The following is a 19,960-nucleotide window of genomic DNA, read 5'->3' as shown; positions in this document are numbered from 1 at the left end:
CACTGTTTCACTGTGGTCCTGCAACATTCACACATCGAGGAGAAAAAGAAATGCAGGCGAGGAAACGACCGACAACAGTTGTGTCATTGAGTCAAAGTTGAGTTTGAGTTATCTGGATAACTTGGAGTGAAAGGTTCTTTTAGAGCTGCCGTCTTTGGTCCAGATCTGTTGGTCCAGACTTTTCATTTGGTTCAATGTTTGAGGACGCTCAGGTGGTGCATTTCAACTAGTGTGGTACTGAGTACTGTGGAGTTCTGTAGTACTGTTAGTACTGTGGAGTTCTGTAGTACTGTTAGTACTGTGGAGTACTGTAGTACTGTTAGTACTGTGGAGTACTGTAGCACTGTAGCTGAAGATGCTGATGCTGCTAGTAACACCATCATGATGTTACACGTCACCATGGCAACCAAATAAACTGGTTCTACCCCCCCCCCCCCATCTGACAACACGCCCACGTCAGACGCCGTCTACAAACCAATCAGAGTCGAGGACAGGTAGACGACGCCCCCTCGTCGTGTTCCTGCGGATCAGAAACACGACCAGCTGGAGACTCTGCAGCCTCCCAGTGTTTGTTGCTTCTCCTCTGGGTTTGATTTCGCAGCACAACAGATCGGGAATGTGACACCGTTCAGCCGCCAAGTTGAACGTCCCACGCGAGGTTTTTCCCACCAGCTCACGAACGCAGCAGAGCTTCGGTTTAACAGGCTGTAATCATCTAAAGGTGAAAATATGAGACCTGGCGCTCCATCAAACGCCGGCTGACCTGAACGCCAAGAGATCGAGCCAGCGGCGCTTCAGCCAAATCTTTAACTGAGGCAGTCCTCTGCTGGCTCGTGCTCTGTTGAGTCAAGCTTTATGTTTAAAAGCAAAAACAGTTTAAATCCAAAGTAGATTTTTTTTCCCTGAGCCACTGTGACGGTAAATCAAAGTTAAAGTTAGTTTCTATCATCTTTACTTTCATAAAGTGTCGTTTCACGTGGACTCGAGTCGGATCAAAAGCTCTGACGACATCTCGCTGCAAGTCGCTTTTCATTAGAAGCCTCCTGAAACTTAAATCCTCTCCGGCGCAGCTCCGCCCGTGTTTGTACTTGTCTGATTAGTGATTGGAACGTTTCATTCTCAACCTGCTCTACCTTGATCCTTCACTTCCTGGACCACTGCAGATTCTCTCAAACTTGGCTCCTTCTGCAGTTTCTGAATGAGAGCAGCAGCCTCACACTCGTTCACAGAAACTAAGTATTGATTCAATTGTAGAGATTTTATTATGAACTATGTCATATTTTAAATCAGTGAATTACAGGCACACTGGTGTTTCATCCACTTCATTCAGAAAAGACAAACGTAATGAGTTGGGAATTTCTAGGATTTGATGAAGGAACCATGTGACCAAAGGACATAATACTTTAACCAACACACTTCATCAGCTTTAACAATTATCTGAATTAATCTGCAGTTTGTCCTTTGTCCTCCGATACGACAGCAGGACACTGGACGTCAGTGACGTAGGAGAAAATCTTGCATTATGATTAATTTTGTTCGGGTTCTAATATTTCAAGTCACAAAAAAGTGTTTTTGTTGGAGACCTGAAACGAGGCTGTCGTGTCTGTGCCCGAGTTTAAAATGATGGTTCCCAGAATGATAACGAATCCTCTGTCGTTTCAGCTGACGGTCGACGGGACGGTGACCACCACCGTGCTGGAGGGCCTGACTCCTCTGACCGAGTACGTGGTCAACGTGTACTCCGTGCTCAGTGAGCGGAGCAGCGAGCCGCTGAAGGGCACAGAAACCACCTGTGAGTGTTTCCTCTTTACCCTCCTCTCTTCTGAGGTCATTTCCTGTTTGCCTCATGGGAGAAGCGTTCAGTTCTAAATACCGACGAATGAAAGAAGTGCGACAGCCTCCTGGCTCAGTTCATGACAGTTGTGGGAAAGCGTTTTTTTGTTTCTTCCATATGAGTTGTGAGATAAACACAATGATCCCTCTGCTCTCCATCACAAACATCAGGGTTGTTTACTCACCTCACCCCCCCACCGAGCAGTCGGCTCCAACATCTGTTTATCACAACACGTTCTTACATCTGAGGCCCAGAACCGTTTCTCACACACACAACGTCTCCTGGTGCGGTGACGTCAGTCTGCGGCGGGCGAAGTGAGAATCACACTGAGCCACAGAGACGACAGTTAAAAGGTTTTTTATTGGCACTGTGAAGTTTTCATATCTCAAACAAACTGATGTAACGACTCATTAGTCCTTTCAGTTTGATTTATTTCCTCTTAAATGTGACTGTGACAGTTTCCCACTGCTGCTGTTCACTGAGCTGGCACCAGATCACCGCATTTATTTACTGTCACGTCTAAACTAACACCGGGTCTAATGTCTGCGTAACGTCTCAGGCGGCAGTGTGTCTGTGTCAGAGCTCGTAAAGAGGGTGTCCTCGATTGATCCGGTCCTGAACCAGTGAGGAGATGGACTCGCTGTCCAAATCCTCACTTCTAACATTTAACACATTTTCAGTTTTTAATCAAACGTCCAGGTTCTTACATCCTGTTTCAGGGGTAAAATATACAAATGTGATTGTTGAAGGTTTGAATCGGGTCTGGAATCCTCCCAGTTCATATTCCTGACGATTTCCCTTTAAAGACAGAAGCCTCAACACGACACGCGACACCAAATATTCTGCACATTTCAGAACTCAAGTTTATGATCTTTGTGGGATTGTAACCTCGATGTTGCTCGTGTGTTTGTGTCATTATCTTTGCATTGAGCCAAAAATCCTCCTCCAGACATTCGATGCGTATCAAAAAAGATTATTTCAGTTCCATGAACACGCGACTGAGAGCAACCAGCTGCTGCTTTTATTCTTTTTGCAGATACTTCAGCTCTCTGTTATTATTATTGTCCCTGAGAACTTGGTTTGATAACGAACTGATCGTTACTTCCTGTCCTCTCAGTGCCGCTGTCAGCTGCGACGAACATGAACGTGTACGACGAGGCCGTAACCACCATGTGGGTGAGATGGGAGCAGGCGGCCGGAGCCTCTGGCTACATGTTGATGTACAAATCCCTCAACGCCACCGAGCCCCAGCTGGAGAAAGAGGTAAAGTGGTTGAAGCCTTTTTAGAAGCAGTTAGCGACATTAAGAATAATATTATTATGTCATGGTTTACCTTGAGCCGCTCTGTGTGAAAATGGAATGTGAATACCCTGTTGTACTTCGCTGCAGCACCTCAGACACAAACGCTCTTCAACACACACTGGGACTCACACACTCATTTGTGCGCTCATCATTTTCACCTTGACTTTAAAAGCGCCGTCTTACTGCTTCCACATGGTGATACGATGAGCGCCTCACAGAGCAGGAAGTGGAAGTTCAGCCGCACGGCTCAGGCCGGGCCTGCAAAAAGCGGAGTCCTCAGACTGGCTGGGTAATGGGAAGGATGAGCTCATGGTGTGACATCATCGGGTGATATGAGCAGAGCAGATGCTTTATGGACGGAGCTGAACGCTCTGTGGTGTTAAACCTTCGTGTGCAGTTCCAGCGCACAGTGACGTGGTCGAGCTGGAGCGTCTGCTCCTGAAGTGTGAACCAGAACTTCATCAACAGTCATCACACGACATGGAATCATGAATGGAGTGACTTTGACAGTGCAGTACAGTGTATACTACATGGCCAAAAGTGTGTGGACACTAGAGCAAGAATAAGACCTCACAACGTGCAGCCACAGGTCAAATGAGAAGCTTTTAATGACATTTCAACTTAATTATAATTGTATGTTCTATTACATGTTTGTGTGAGAACTAGAAGTCATTATTATTATTATGACTGTGTCCATCAGGTGTCTCCTCTTGTCTTTCCATCGTCCTGCAGGTCCGTGTTGGAGCAGATGTGTCGAGCCAGCAGCTGGTGCAGTTGATCCCCAACACTGCGTACTCCATCAACGTGTTCGCTCTGCACGGTGAAGCTGTCAGCGCCCCCCTGGAGGGGACGGGAGTCACCTGTACGTCTCTTTAAGCCTTGTGTGGTGTTCATGTTTTGGTCTCTGCATTATTCAGTCTTTAAACCACTACAGCTATAACAACATAAGAAACATTCTTAACAGATGTTTACTCTATCCTCATTATAACAAATATACACAGTATAAATGGTTAATACTTGTCATTCACCCCTGTTAAATCACATTTATGAATAAAAGTGCTATTCATTTCTTGTGATAAAACGCAATTAAAAAAAAGAAACATCAATTACACTCAACATACGGTGGAAAAAACAAATATAAAACAAGGTTTTTCATCAGTATTGATGTTTGTTTCTTGGAACTTAGAAATCGAACACACATCAGCCCCATTGAACACGTAGCCTATTCATGCCAGCCTGTACAACACCTGAGGGGCAGTTTTACTGAGTCCACTGAGTCCTTGTGTCACGTCCAGGACGGTTCTTCTCAGGGGCCGCTCCATCTGGCTTTCCTGTAAACACTTGCAAGTTCCATGCATATGATGAAGCAGCGTCACAGAGCTCAGATCTTGAGTCCAGGGACGTTAGGCCCAGGGTTGTAAAATGGGGGGAGGCGGTGATGGCTGCTAGCTTGTCTTCCGGCCGCCGAGCTGATCTGTCATCTCTGTGATCAAAGCAGATAATTCTGAAAAATAATCTGGAAGTTTTCCAGAGACAGTGTTGCACGGAAAAGTTCTCTGCCAGTTTCTGCATCCCACAGGGATTCTGTGGATTCCCCTTAGGATTTGAAAAACTCCAGCAAACCCCAAAATATGTAAACAAACGGGTTTGGTCCATCTCATTACACCTCTCTCCGAAAACACTCCAGATTAGTGCAATCCAGAGTGATTTTCTAGATGGAGTCTGGGATAAAAAGTTCAAGAGAAGACTTGATGTCCTGCACACGAGTGACCGCCATCCGTGTCGGCCCTGGTTGCATCATTAAAACATTGGTAACGAGACCCTCGATTGTGATACGGAGCCACATGGTCAGAGTTATGTATTTGTTGTATCCGGCACGTAGACTGTATATCCCCGCCCCCAACTGGCAGCTGGGAGAGTGAGAGAGAATCACAGTACAAAGCACCTCCACACGTTCCACACATTCTCTTATCTTCATCACAGAGAATGAGCCAAGACCAATGAGTCTGTGGTTGAAAGAATTGACCCGAACACCACAAGGGTTAAACCAACACACTGAACATTTAAAAAGCCTCCAGCAGAAATACTAACAGTGATGAGTTCACATGGTTTTTAACGGATCTCCTCCTGACCCCCCCCCCCCCCCCCTCCAGTGCCCATGCCTCCTGCTGGAGCCCTGAGGATCACAGACGTGACTCACAGCACCATGAGGCTCAACTGGGACGCTGCTCCTGGAGCCGTCCGCAAATACCTGATCACCTACAAACCTGATGAAGGAGATCTGAAGGAGGTGAGACTGAGGTTTGACTGTTTCACCTGTTGACAAATGAATCTGATCTGAAGGTCTGTTGCTTTACAACCTGTGGGTCCAACCGATGGCGTCAATTTAAAATATTTATCTCTCAGGCTGACGTTGGTCATGATGCAGTCACCGCTTTTAAAGGAGTCAGTTTTCTTAAGAATTAGACCTTAAGAGCATCGTTGGCAAAACTTTGTGTTGCTCAAATTCTCCAACCTACAAAGTGTAACGTCTAAATCAGTCTTGTGTTTAGAGAAGATGGACAGCTTCGACCTTTTCCACTGGCAGGCATCAGTTCTTACTCCCCTGTCTTAAGAAAACACTGCATGGCTGAGGGACGTGTTAGAAAACGTCTGTGAGGTCATTCAGAGGTGGCTTCGTACGCTGGGTGAAGTTTAACTCCACACTGATGTCTTCGTTCTGGGAAAGTGGAGAGTTACCGCTCTCTGGCCGCCCAGCTCCTCTCTGTTGGCTGATCTTCATGAGAAAAGCAACGTGTTGGCAGACGAGCGCTGGCTCAGCCTCGCTGGATCATCGAGGCACCAACCCGTCCTCATAATTTCTCACTTGGATGTCAGCGAAGGACAAACAGTCCGCGACGTATCGGCAGCCGAAGGTGTCGTAGGTGGACGGCCTGCGAGACGCTTCCAGTGCAGCAGCTCAGCTCCTCTTAAGGATTAATACTGAGCACGTCTTATCTCTGCAGAGGAACTCGTTGGATTCGAGCCTCCTGAATTGAGAGCGACGTTTATTCTCCTCTATTCAGCTCTCCCCCGAAATGGAAAAATCCACTGATGACGCGTTTCAGCAGTTTTAAACAACCAAGTTCCTCAGCTAGCTATTCTATAAACTACTGTAACATCCGCCAGCCAATCAGAACTGAGAGTTTCTTTATCTGTGGCCAAATTATTCAACGCAATAATCATCAACTGTTTGATTTGACGAAGGTAGAACACACAGACGTGTAGGTTTGTAATTACTGATTCTTAAATCCATCCCCTCCAGGCTGAAGTCAACGGTGACATCACCACCCTGGACCTGACCAGCCTCATCTCCCAGACCGAGTACGACGTGGCCGTCACCCCGATGTACGACGAAGGACCTGGAACCACGATGATCGGATCCGCTATCACAGGTCTGAATGTTTTGTGCACTTGGATTCATCACTGGTGAACACACACACACACACACACACACACACACACACTGCTCAGTGACACTCAGCTCTTCACATGACGTTGCTTCGTGTCCGTCCTCTTGTTTCTTTCCTCGTAAACAGACGTTGTTCCCGCCCCCAAGAACCTGCGCTTCTCTGAGGTGACCCACACCTCGTTCAGAGCCACCTGGGAGCACGGGGCCCCGGATGTGGCCCTCTACCGCATCAGCTGGAACAAGGCGGGGGACACCAACCGTCAGTTTGTGAGTGAGCTACAGTCAAACGCAAAGATTCCCACATGGAGACAGAGCGGCAGGAGTTTGAGTGTTGTTTCAGCCTTGTTCACTTATCAGGGAAGATTAACGACTTCTTCAAATATGATAATTATACAAAGGTGTTGTGATGGTTGATTGTATCTGGATGTTGATCTTGAGCAGATCATTGATTCAGATAAGTTGCTTCTCTAAAAATATGCAAATGAGTGTTGTTTGGAAAGCAGCGTGAACATCTGGTTTCGTTTCATCTGCTCGGAATCAAACCAGTGGAAGTGTTGCCTCCAGCATGATGGTGTTTCCTTCCTGTGATTAAAACTGGAGCCAGAACTCAAATATATTCAGTAAAACTCTGAGTTCAGGTTCAGATCATTGAAAGAAACACACCTGCAGATACCGACTCTCAGATTTAAACCATCAACCTTCTGTAACCGTCTAAAATCTGAGAACGAGGCTCGCTTAAGTCACGACCGTGAAACGGAAGATGTTGTTTGCATGTGAAATAAGACGCTCGTACTCCGGGGGCCGTCATTAAAAATACTTCTTCTTACCAAAACAAAAAAATAAGAAGATTTCAAGAATTATCCACTGTGGTTTCACAGATCCCTTAAAACTGCCATGCCTCACAAAACGTTGTTATTGTGTTCGCCAAGACTTAAGTACAAACATCCATCTTAGCCGAGGCAACAATAATGCTCTTTGTTTTCACTTCTGCGATGCTTTGACCCGGCTGATGTTTTGGATCTTATTCTCTTCTCCCCACACGACATACATTAAAACACAAATTCATTCCAGTCTTAGTTTATCACATTATTACTTGACAACAGTACCCAGATGATCTCTTTAGAGCATGAAGACATCTTATCTTCATTTTCTGAACCGCTCTGCGTGTGTGTCACCTCTTTAATTTATTTATTTAGACAGTAATGGTGAAGCTCGGTTGAGCTGAAACACCTGAAGAAGCAGATTCAACCAAAAAGGGAAAAGACATGTTCTCCAACACGTGTGTCCGTGTGTTTCCAGGCCATCCTGAACAACGACGAGACGTCCCACGTCATGGAGGACCTGGACATCGACACCAAGTACGATGTCACCGTCACAGCCATCTACCCAGACGAGTCAGAGAGCGAGGACCTGATGGGAAGCGAACGCACACGTGAGTCGTCTCGTGCAAATCTCTCGCTGTCCGAGATCCCAAAAAAACAACCAGCGTGTTTTACATATGTTTGTCTGGTTCAGAACACTGTAGTAATCACACTGATGTTTTCTCAACATCTCTTTCTAGTGTTGAAGGCTGCGGAGGGTACGTGATATGAGAGGGAGGAGTTTCCTTTTCATTGCAATGTTCATGAGTTTGTGTGGAACGGTGACGTGGACGATAACGACAGTGTTGACGGGAGCTCACTTTCTTTCTTAACTGCATGTGCGTGTATCTCAGTGACTCACTCTGCGTTCACACCACAACCATCGTGAGGCGTGAACCTCAGCAACCAGAGATCATTCTGCTGCTTCAAGTTAACTGAAGCTCAGCTTTTGTGGAGCAAACCTTTTTTCTAGTTATCCCAACATCTGCTCCAGTAGAGATCGGCGAGAAAAGGGATTCGTCTAATTTGACCTCAACCCCACAAAGTTCAACACATCAGAGCCGAGAGGACGGACGAGTTGATACGTAACTTCGTTTTGAAATGTCTGCTCACATTAGAGTAGATTGTGGTGTGAACGTGGATCTGGAGCTTCAAATGCAGAAAAGAGTGAAGAGTGACCAACACGTCGTCCTCCACAGACCTCCAGGGTTGTGACTATCACTGTGAACCGTTTTGTGTTTGTTCCATCTTGCACCGTGTTGTCATCATAACATTTGTGTCGTGTCACGGCGCAGTTCATCCATCGCATCGTAACGTCACCCTTCATCACCTCAAACATCAAATCCATGGTGTTGCATGTTGTGTTGCATCTCTGAGCAGCGGTTGAAGTTCTCTGCACTTCTACTTCAAATTAAAGGAGTTTATCAGAGCAGAACTTTACTCCCCTCGTTCAACTTTCAAATAAGTATAATAATCCCCCAAGTTAACTTTTCATAGTGCGGCTGTTATTTGTGAGAAGCTGCAGTTTATTAAATATTCCTATACGAATGACTCTGATGTCATCAACAATACGTTCCGTCAAAGGGACACATTTGAATTTGTTCCCTCAAAATGTATTTTATCAGCTTTATTCTCTTGTTTGTCCAGTGATCACACGTTCAGTGTTTACTGATGTGAACTGACTGAGAAGCTGAATTACTTGAATCAGAAGTCATTAAAGTGCAGTTCTGCTCTGAACAGCTTCATTGATCAAACCTCATCACCTCCCATGTTTCATCCTAAAATTCATCCTTCCAGCTCCATGACCCGTTGAGACTGTGAGAGCATCATCATCATCCTCATCATCCTCATCATCATCCTCATCATCCTCATCCTCATCACTGGTGATTGTTACTGTCCATCTCACTGCATGTCTCTCTGTGCTGCCAGTGCCTCCGGAGCCCCCTCGCAATATGAGGGTTTTAAACGCCACCGTCTCCTCGCTGACGGTGAAGTGGGACCACGCCCCCGGCAACGTCCAGAACTACAAGATCACCTACAGACCCACCGCTGGAGGCGAGGCTCTCGTGGTGAGTCTATTACAGACATCGCAGTTTTAAAAAAGAACACCGGGAGAAATGTTGAGATACAAATACAAAGGTGTCATCAGCTTGTGAAAAAGATAGAATCATTATTTTCTATTCTACACGTAGTTAAAATGTTAGTTTGTTTGAATCTACGTCAGAAAAAGCACAGTTTGTATATCGAGCCATGAAGGAATCGCTGCAGACACATAACAGATGACAGAAATAGAGATTAAATCATTTGGAGATAAATTAATTAAACAATACAAAGTAAAAAAGATTCAGTTGGGTTGTAGTAATCGATAAATAAAGAGGGTAAAGTACAGGTAAGGTTAACTAATCAATCTTGTGTTTGAGTCAAAAGACATTTTTCGGATTAGTGCATTCCTAATTTTAGACCTCAGTAGATTTATTCTCCGTCAGCTCAGTCTCCTGGAAAATAAAACTGCTTTATATTTATTCCGCCCCAATGGGACATTTTTCAGTGTAATGAATTCCTCAGCTGTTAAAGTAAATACGATAAATGTGTCTCAAGAGGTTGAATCAGCATGAAATACTTTTCTGAAGAGACACACAGAGAATAACTTGGCTCATCGGTGCGTCGAGCTGCGTCACACTGAACAATAGAGTTCTGACTTCAGAGATCTCGGAAATGTTGATTTTAGCTTTTACACCCAAACTGGCCTCAGTTCTTGGATTGTTGAGCTTTACCAGAAAACCATGAACCCTCTGCTGTCACCGCCCGGCTGTGAACGAGAGGAACAATGAACCGAATTCCTTATCGGGGTGTATTTCCCCTCCGTGTTCCTACAGACGCAGGTTTTGTTCTGCTGTTGTCGGGGTGCGGCGTCTCCCAGCTGTGCTGCTCTTTGACCGCTGCGGACTCCTCCAGTCTGGGTCAAATGTGTCAGTGTGTTCACTTAGCACAATTCCCAAAACAGAACCAGAAACAGAAGTCCATTATCAGCTGCTGGACATGATGGGAAGGTTTCTCTCCCTCACAGGGAATCCCCTTAAGAGACGTTTGTCTTTCTGTTACATCTTTAGAATGAGGCGTCTGAAAACAAAGACGAACTAAATCCGTCAACATGTGGATGTTTCCTGTGCACAGTCATCACACAGGTCACCAGCAGCTGTGGAAGTACAGCCAGTTACTCATGTACTACTCATGTACTACTGATACATCATCAGCAGTAAAATGTACTTTTACTTCACAGCACTGATTGTTGAGGACATTAGAGGACAGACAATGAGCTCAACAGATGGATGATGGTGGATGAAGATAGAAATAACTGGACAGATGTAGAGGGGGGGGTGTCTGGAGTTTTAAAGACACGTCTGCACCGTGACACACGTGTTTGACCAGGAAGTGACGTCTCGGAGGTTTTATAGAGTTCTGTGTTAATAAAACAACAACACGGACACAACAACCTGAGTACCACCTGATTTTCCTCTCAAACCTTAGAGACGTCCTGAAGGAGCTCGGCTCTCTGGCAGAGAAACGTCTCGTCGTTCTGAGCTGCTGCTTCTTCATATTTGACGTCTGGTGTGTGACAGCGTCTCCTCTCGCTCCTGCGCTCGGCTGCTAAACTGTCGTTCCTGCAGGATGACTCCAGTGATTGGAAACGACCTGAGAGGAGAGCGTATGAGATGTTATGACAGCGTTCCCCCAAACAAAGTGTCACGGTCGGATCATGATGTCAGCAGAACAAATGCGTCTCATGGTTCGTTCACCGAGTCACACGTGTGCACATCAGGAGTGAGAGCAGCCGGTGTCACGTTGTCACGTTTGTTGTTGTTAACATCAGTCACCGCTCTGGAAAATGTGGAGAAGCTGCGATGTCTGATTTGGGAATTAAGTATAAAAGTGAGGAGTGTTTTTTCAGGCTGTGCTCGGAGCTGATGCTTTATGAGATATCATTAAACACACTGAGTTATTATAGTGTCTCTCTGTGGAACAAATCAAACTCATCACCCACAGAGACGGAAAATAAAATAAAAGAATCTGCAGCTGAACTGAGGGATTCATCCGATCATACTTTCTATTTGAGCAACTATTATTTGACAGATTATCGTGTTTGTATCCAAACTCTGATACGTCTCAATTCCTCCGAGCCACAGAGATCCACTGTGTCCCGACAGGACTGCAAACGTAGTCCCCAACAAATCCACAGTTTCCTCCTATTTGTTTCAGGTTCACAACAATCTGAGTTGAATAATATTCAAAGGGTATTTCGTTAAATCTTTAAACGAAAATGAACGCATCGTTATAAATCTCCTGACTTGATCTCGACAGGAGCCGCTGACGGACGGGCAGTGAGTTTAACAGCTGCTGGGAACAAACACACAGATTCTTTCATGGTTCTCACAACAAAAACAACTGAATGCCAGACATACTGATGTAAACGTGGAGCGATGCTCTGTTATTCATCTCTTAGCTACCAGGAAAACTGTTTATGCCTTTTCACAAATGTGTTTACGCTGTCGTATTCATTTCATGATATACTGCTCAGTTTGTTTGCTCAGGATTTCCCCAGCGCCCGCTTGAATTCCTCTCTCACAGAAATACTTTACTTCACTTCGCGTTTAAATAATGTAAATAGTTTGCGGACATTGTCCTCGGAAAGAACGGATCAGTCTCCAAAACATGAAGCAACTGTGGTGCATTTGAGTTTCAGTTTGGTTTTTTGGCGAGAGCAGGAACATTAGAATGTTTAAACACATTTTTAGGCCCCAGGCTCAATTTCAGCCCTTTTAAAAGACTACAAACATTTAATTTAGACAACGTTGATGAATAAATACTGAAGTCTAACTTAATAATAACTGCTGACCTGTTTCCTGTCAACAGACGCAGGTCGGAGGGAAGAAGACCAGCGTCATCCTGCAGAAGCTGGGGCCGGACACTCCTTACTCCATCTCTGTGGCGGCGGTTTATCCCACTGGCGTCAGCAAAGACATCTCCGGAGACGGACGAACCAGTAAGAGTCTGACGGGACAGGAAGTTTAAAACATTCAGAGTGGGGGGAGTACTCAGATTTTTAAGTAGGGGTGGAAAAGTAATTACTATTACTGTCTCATAATCACAATCAAAGAAAGAAAGACCTTGTAAGAAAGAGGGTGGGGGGGGGGGGGGGGGCAGATAGAGAGAATAAAAGGACAGAGGTGGATAATAAAATAAACTTTCACTTCACAAATTAAATATAAATTAAACATCTTACATATCAATGATGTTAAATATGTAAAGTACAGGAACTGTAGTAAAGTGTGAAACTGTCTCACCTGTGTCTCCTCAGAGCCTCTGGGCGGAGTGAAGAACCTGCAGGTGCTGAACCCGACCATGACCACCCTGAACGTGCGCTGGGAGCCGGCCGAGGGCCGAGTGAAGGAATACAGAGTGGTCTACGTTCCTGCCGCCGGAGGAGCTGAGAGCACGGTGGGAACTGCTTCCTGTCGAAATGTTCACCTGCCTCAAACTGAAGCTGCTCAAAGATTTCCTGCAGCGTCTCAGTTTATTAAAGAAACACAGATTAAAGGTTTGATTCTGTGTCTGTTAATGACGTGTGTTGTCCGTTGTTGATCTCAGGAAACAGTGTCGGCAGGTACGACCACCACGATCCTGCGAAGCCTGCAGCCCGACACCCTCTACACCGTCTCTCTGGTGCCGGTGTACGCCGAGGGAGACGGAAAGACCATGTCTGAAAATGGAAAGACAAGTAAGACCGAGGAGGGAATCACATCTAGACTCGTACAAAAGTTAGAACATATTCTGTGGGTGAAGTTTTAAATCTTTGTGAAGGTTAAAATGTACTAAGATTTCACTGAGAGGGGAACGTTAATATTATATTCAACAAATGTAATGAGGCCAATTCTTGTGTCCATTAATAAGTCCTTTAATATGTGTTCTATAAACACATGTAGTAAAAGGTACTGTAGATTATAAAGTTGTATTTTTCATCCATTAAACACTTTTCAAACTGAAGCAGAAAGTATTTTGAAAGTTTGAATGATTTGAACAAACATAAGGTCGTTAATGTTTCTGAGCTCAGTCTCCTTAACGTCACAGTTTCCTCCAGAAATCCAAAGTTTTGTTTCATCAGATATTTGAGAAAATGATAGAGAGAGATAGAGAGAATAAAATCAGCAAAGAAACATCTGAGGGAAGAAAAGAAAGACAGAGGTGGATAATAAGGGATTTAAAAACTTTCACTTCACAAATTAAATATAAATTAAACATCTTACATATCAATGATGTTAAATATGTAAAGTACAGGAACTGTAGTAAAGTGTGAAACTGTCTCACCTGTGTCTCCTCAGAGCCTCTGGGCGGAGTGAAGAGCCTGCAGGTGCTGAACCCGACCATGACCACCCTGAACGTGCGCTGGGAGCCGGCCGAGGGCCGAGTGAAGGAATACAGAGTGGTCTACGTTCCTGCCGCCGGAGGAGCTGAGAGCACGGTGGGAACTGCTTCCTGTCGAAATGTTCACCTGCCTCAAACTGATGCTGCTCGAAGATTTCCTGCAGCGTCTCAGTTTATTAAAGAAACACAGATTAAAGGTTTGATTCTGTGTCTGTTAATGACGTGTGTTGTCCGTTGTTGATCTCAGGAAACAGTGTCGGCAGGTACGACCACCACGACCCTGCGAAGCCTGCAGCCCGACACCCTCTACACCGTCTCTCTGGTGCCGGTGTACGCCGAGGGAGACGGAAAGACCATGTCTGAAAATGGAAAGACAAGTAAGTCCTTTAATATGTGTTCTATAAACACATGTAGTAAAAGTCACTGCAGATAATAAAGTTGAAAGTGTGAATGAGAAGTTTCATGTTTCTGAGCTCAGTCTCATTAACGTCACAGTTTCCTCCAGAAACGTTTGGTTTCATCAGATATTTGAGAAAAAGATTTCCACACTTCTCCAGTAAAAAGATAAATAGTAATCGAGTGTTTACGACTCGTCCCGTCGTCCAGGGGCCCTGGGAGGTGTGAAGAACCTGAGGGTCACCAACCCCACCATGACCTCTCTGACCGTGGACTGGGAGCCTGCAGATGGCGCTGTTCGCCTCTACAAGGTCTTCTACGTGCCCGTCGCCGGAGGCAAAGAGGAGATGGTGAGTCCGCTGCACCTGTCTCACCTCTCAGGACAAATAAAGACTCATCATCAGGTCAGGAAACAACAGAGACATTTACATTTGTCTTTGTGAACAGGAGCAAGTTCCCGCAGGCACCACCTCCATCATCCTCAGGAACTTGTTTCCCGACACGCCGTACACGGTGTCGGTGTTACCGGTCTATCCGGCCAGGGAGGGGAAACGCCAGTCAGAGAACGGAAAGACACGTGAGTCACTTCAGAACTTTAAATCTCAAAAACCTTCCAGGATGCTTTGAACGACGTCATGTGACCACACCGTGTTCTGACGTCATGTCCATATTCCCAGTGCCTTTGGGCGGAGTGGACAACATGAAAGTGACCAAGCCAACCATCACCACGCTGACGGTGACGTGGAACCCTGCTGACGGGAACGTTCAGGGCTACAAAGTCATCTACACTCCTGCAGACGGAGGACTGGAGATCGTGGTAAGATTCGAGTCAGGCTGATTTAACCTGAAATCAACTTAAGTTAAATCAAGTTAACTCAACTTAAGTCAGTTAACTTGAGCGGAGTAAAAATGGGTTGAACCAAATTAGCTCAACTTGAGTCAAATGAAGTTAAATTTATAAAAACAATCAAATGAGTGAACACTGTTCGGCTCGTCTGTTGTTGTCACTGTTGCCGTGTTACTTGGTTGAAATGTTTCTGGCTCTTTGTGTTTGCAGTAAAAAAAAAACAACATAAATTCAACAGACGCTCGTCAGACAGTCACTCAGGATTAAAGGAGAAGTTAATCAAAAGACTTTCAGTCTGAGTTTGAGTTGTCCAAACGATCAAAGCCCTCAGCAGGGATTTAGTCGTGTCAGTCTTTCTGACGTGTTAATACCGTCGAGCAGTTGCCTCACAATAAGACCTAAATCCTCTCTGGCAGCTTGGATCCCTCGTCGCTGCGCGGCATGCTTACGAGGCGCAGCGTGCACGTGTAGACCCAAATCTTACAACATGGAAATCCTGCTAATCACACGCCTGCCGTCCACACACTCGATAAGACTCAGAATGTAAAGAGCTGTGAAATAACAGATCCACCTTTGTTTGAAACGCCTCATTTGTCTCCATCGATGTCGTAACTTCTACCTGGTGTTTGTCTGGAGTAAACTGTGCAGAGGAGTTTTCAACACCTGCTCCGGAGGAAGTTAAAAGCTTCCGAAGGTTTAACAGTAAACATTACTCATCCTGGAGTCGACTCAGTTTAACGCAACTTAAGAAGTTAATTCCTGAGCAAATGAAACTAGAGAAGAACAAGTTAACCATTAAAAAATATCTTTTAATGACAAATAAACTTTTATTTACGTTGGGGAATGTTTTATTTACTGTATATTGTCAGTTCACTTTAATGTATCGTCGTTTCTTTCAGCTGGTTTCAGTGGAAAATGTTAAGAAGGTACAAAAAAGTTTTTGATATAACAGATAAAGATGATTGGAACTTAAGCCCAAACATGTAAAGTGTTAATGTCTGTACAATGTGCAGCAGCCTGAGAAACCAGCTGTTTCCTCAGGGAAACATTTGAACTTTCACCTGCTGGAGGTCAGAGGTCACGGCTCTTTGAGCTGGGAGGAATTCAGCCTCTTGGTGCAGCTCCACAAAGTATCTGACAGTTCACCGCATGTTTCCTTGCAGGAGCAAGTGTCGGAGAGCACCACCACCACCGTCCTGGAGAAGCTTCTGCCCGACACCCGCTACACCGTCACCGTGGTGCCCGTTTACGCCGAGGGAGACGGACCCAGTCTGTCCGACAGCGGCAGGACAAGTGAGTGAGCGTGTCCTGAAAACCCAATCAAACACTTCCTCTGTCCGAGACGTACGAGCTCTGCCAGGAATGGACTCAGTGGTTAAACTGATCTGTTGGTGATAAAGTTCGGCAGCAAAACACGTAAACGTTCATATAAAAACTATAAATTCTCCATTTTCTAGTTTAATGTAGATATTTTCACGTTTGAGTTATTTTGGATTGCAAGTTTGTTCATAAGTTGGATTTCAGGTGGTTTTAAAAACGTCTTAAGTTGAGGTCGTTGCACTCAAAAGCACATTAAAACTGAATAAACCTAAAGTGACGTTTCCTGGCAAACCCCGTCTTCCCTGCAAACTCTAAATTTCTCTTCCTGTTTGGTTTCTGCTCTCAGAGCCTCTGGGTCTTGTGAGGAACCTGCAGGTTACTGATCCGACCACCAGCACTCTGAACGTCCGCTGGGAGCCGGCCGAGGGCAACGTACGGGAATACATCGTGATCTGGGTGCCGGTCGCCGGAGGAGATCAGGAAGTGGTAAGATCGCTCGATTCATAAATAACAAACACTCTTATTATTATTTAGTTTTGTGTCTTTTGTTGGAGTTTGAACTTATTTTTTCAGTAACGACAGTAAAATCTTCCATTTCTATCGCCCCTCCCCCTCCACTGATTCAACACTTTTCTTGAGTTGATCTTTTGTGAAAACCGAGAGAAGCTGAGCGGCAGAAATCCGTCCAGTCTTACGTAACAGTCGGTTCCAGATGTTGGATTTTCAACAGAGGCCGAAACCTTCATCCACGCTCCATTAGCGTCTCGGCCGGTCACGACTGAAACGAGATACTTGTTTGTTTTAACTCAAACCACTTTAGCCACAGTGACGTCAGAATGATCAAGCGAGAGTCTTTTTTTTTTTTTAATCTCTCACAATTTTCTCTATAATGTCACTTTAAAAAAAAAAAACGTTCTCAGTCTCTCTGTATTCCTTTATGTAAAATAAAACTGTGTGAGCAGATTCAGTTCTGGCCTCAAATTCAAGTTCCCTCATCACTTGTGGAGAAATGGCAGCAGCATAAGAGCACTGCTCTCGTGTCCAAAGCAGTTTCATGCAGGAACTCTCTTCTCTCGTGTCAGAATATGAAGTTATTAAAAGATGAAAGCAGCTGGATCATGTTGTTTCCCTTAAAATCTACATTTTCTCACAACCAACTGGAAACGTTTGACAGGGATGTGGGAGAGTTTGACTCGTCTCCAGGACTTTTTGATGTGTTTTCTGTAAAATGATGACAACGTCTTGAAGGGTCCATTTCATTACCTACCAGATTGTGTCACTCGGTTGAGGACATGTCCTGAAATAAGAGGATCTGATCGAGAAACAATAGAAAAAGCCCACAGGCAGATTTTAGGACAAAGAACAAATGTAGGAAGACTTTCTCTCCTTCCTGCCAGTTTGCTGCTGGAAGGTTCAGATTGTCCCTGGACGGTTTGTTAAAGTCTCCGAGCTTCTGCCGTAACTGAGTTTCACAAAGACAATTCCTGACCGAAGCCGCGTCCAAGAAATCGGATCTCAGGAGACATTAAGCTGTGACATCGTTTAGTCATCCTGCAGAGAATCTCTCTGCGTCCGCCAAACCCCTCATTTCCTGGATATGGAGTTTCGAACCGTTCTCCAAATCCTTCGTTCAAAATCGTTTCTCTTCTCCCCCGACCAGGACCAGGTGTCTGGAACCACCACCTCCACCGTCCTGAAGAACCTGGAGCCCAACACCGAGTACACGGTCACGCTGGTGCCCGTCTACCACGAGATGGAGGGCAAACCGCTGTCTGAGAACGGGAAGACCAGTGAGTGTTTGAGTCTTTTGATTGATGGGCATGACCCGAGCTCCGAGAGGAACGACACAGCTGAGCCAAAAGTCATTTTCACTAAATGTGTTCAAAAAACTAAAGCTCATTCAAAGAACGAAGAAAACACAAAGACGATGGATCCACAGAGTCTAAAGTCCATTTGTTAAATTATAACGTATCAAAAGATTTATTTTGGCCTCTCGTTAAAGTGTTTAGATCAGATGAAACAAACACGAGGCTCCAGACTCTCAGACAGGAGACGTCCTCGTCTCACAGCTACAAAACTAATTCAGTCTGTCAATCACACACTCAGTCACTGATGCTCCTCCTCCTCCTCAGATCCTTTGGGTGGCGTGAAGAACCTGCAGGTGATCGACCCGACCATCAGCACTCTGACGGTCCGCTGGGATCCAGCTGTCGGCAACGTGCGGACCTACAAAGTCTTCTACGCTGCTGAACCAGGAGGAGAAGAACAAATGGTAAAAACAGTTTGATTCCTTCACGGGCTGGACTCAGTCAGTCTCAATCATCGACTCGTTGCTGACGGATGTTTTCGTGTGGAACAGGAGGAGGTGTCCGGTGGCACCACCACCACCGTCCTGAGGAACCTGGACACCGACACGCTCTATAACGTGGCTGTGGTTCCTGTTTACCCGGACGTGGAGGGAATACGACAGGCGGAGAAGGGAAAGACAAGTGAGTGAATCCTTCCACACAGACACACAAACACTGGAGACAATATGTATGTTGTGTACATAATATACATATTGTCTACCATCCTCCACACTCGGCTGTTTCCTGTCAACCTTTTCTACTCTGACACGTCTGAACTTTACCATTTCGCTGTTAAGCTGCAGGACTTAAACAGACACTGTCGATTATTTCTGACTTCACTCATTTAATTTAACGTCTTGTTCCTCTGGCACAAATCTTCGCCATGACACAGTATCTTTGTTTCTATTATGATATAAATTTAGTTTTGAAACTAACAGAGAAAATGATTCCAAACTGAAATCCAACATTTGGCAGAGAAAAGGCAGGAGTACTTTAAAATGTCTTTATTTGTTGGATATCATGAGTTTGAGATTCACCGTTTTCCAGCAGTTTGTAAATCCTTCAGTTTGTTCGTCTGTAGCTGGTTTTAAAGATTTAGAGAAGCTGGGCTGCACCATGAAGATGGATGTCGCAGCTGGTAACGACTTGATGAACGGGTAAAGATTTACCCGTAGCATCATCAGTCAGCGGAGAGTCGAGAGGCAGCGTCACGAGCCTGTACGTTATTTCTGTCTCAGAGACATCGAGCAGTTTAATCCACAGGTTTTAAAGTGATCCAGGAACGTCTCACTCGCATCGGAACAACAAACGTTTTACTCCAAAACAATGCTGCTGTAAAGCTCCCATTGATTTATTCACGTGGTGGATCTTTATTTTTACTGGAAGTTGGTTTTATTAGAACTTGATGCACAACAGAAGAACTGAGGGAGCAGAGGAGACATTTTTTTTACTGAGCATGAAAACAATAAAAAAGTAATAAGAAGCAAACAATGGAAATGACAGGACAAAGCTCTAACCAAGCCTTTGAGAGTGGAGCCCGTCCCTCCTTTACATGTTTCTGTTCTCCAGTACAATGTATTTTAAATCTTTATTAGAGAGAAATGTAAGTGAGAGGGAAGGACGAGGTTCCCACGTTCCACCAAGAAACTGTGTTGATGGTAAACTGGTAAATGGCGTCACGCT

General features: G+C 45.0%; 1 protein-coding gene across 3 annotated transcripts in view; it reads left to right on the top strand.

Annotated features, from left to right (window-relative positions):
* col12a1b (collagen, type XII, alpha 1b) overlaps window positions 1–19,960 on the top strand; it is an 83,967-nt gene that overhangs the window by 29,732 nt on the left and 34,275 nt on the right. For 2 of the 3 annotated variants that reach the window (XM_069515390.1, XM_069515392.1), the window contains exons 22-43: window positions 1,663–1,792; window positions 2,952–3,097; window positions 3,869–3,998; window positions 5,290–5,426; window positions 6,441–6,570; window positions 6,715–6,854; window positions 7,887–8,019; window positions 8,149–8,166; window positions 9,377–9,516; window positions 12,359–12,488; window positions 12,804–12,943; window positions 13,094–13,223; window positions 13,825–13,964; window positions 14,115–14,244; window positions 14,474–14,613; window positions 14,711–14,840; window positions 14,941–15,080; window positions 16,274–16,403; window positions 16,777–16,916; window positions 18,091–18,220; window positions 18,563–18,702; window positions 18,790–18,919. In XM_069515390.1, the coding sequence (XP_069371491.1) occupies window positions 1,663–1,792; window positions 2,952–3,097; window positions 3,869–3,998; window positions 5,290–5,426; window positions 6,441–6,570; window positions 6,715–6,854; window positions 7,887–8,019; window positions 8,149–8,166; window positions 9,377–9,516; window positions 12,359–12,488; window positions 12,804–12,943; window positions 13,094–13,223; window positions 13,825–13,964; window positions 14,115–14,244; window positions 14,474–14,613; window positions 14,711–14,840; window positions 14,941–15,080; window positions 16,274–16,403; window positions 16,777–16,916; window positions 18,091–18,220; window positions 18,563–18,702; window positions 18,790–18,919 (2,854 nt within the window). The remainder of the gene's footprint in view (window positions 1–1,662; window positions 1,793–2,951; window positions 3,098–3,868; window positions 3,999–5,289; window positions 5,427–6,440; window positions 6,571–6,714; window positions 6,855–7,886; window positions 8,020–8,148; window positions 8,167–9,376; window positions 9,517–12,358; window positions 12,489–12,803; window positions 12,944–13,093; window positions 13,224–13,824; window positions 13,965–14,114; window positions 14,245–14,473; window positions 14,614–14,710; window positions 14,841–14,940; window positions 15,081–16,273; window positions 16,404–16,776; window positions 16,917–18,090; window positions 18,221–18,562; window positions 18,703–18,789; window positions 18,920–19,960) is intronic. The other variant, XM_069515391.1, reaches the window with a different exon arrangement.

Source organism: Paralichthys olivaceus, chromosome 19, assembly GCF_024713975.1.
Source record: "Paralichthys olivaceus isolate ysfri-2021 chromosome 19, ASM2471397v2, whole genome shotgun sequence".
NCBI lineage: Eukaryota > Metazoa > Chordata > Actinopteri > Pleuronectiformes > Paralichthyidae > Paralichthys > Paralichthys olivaceus.
Note: the sequence above shows the minus strand (reverse complement) of the source record. Positions and strands in the feature narration are given on the sequence as shown.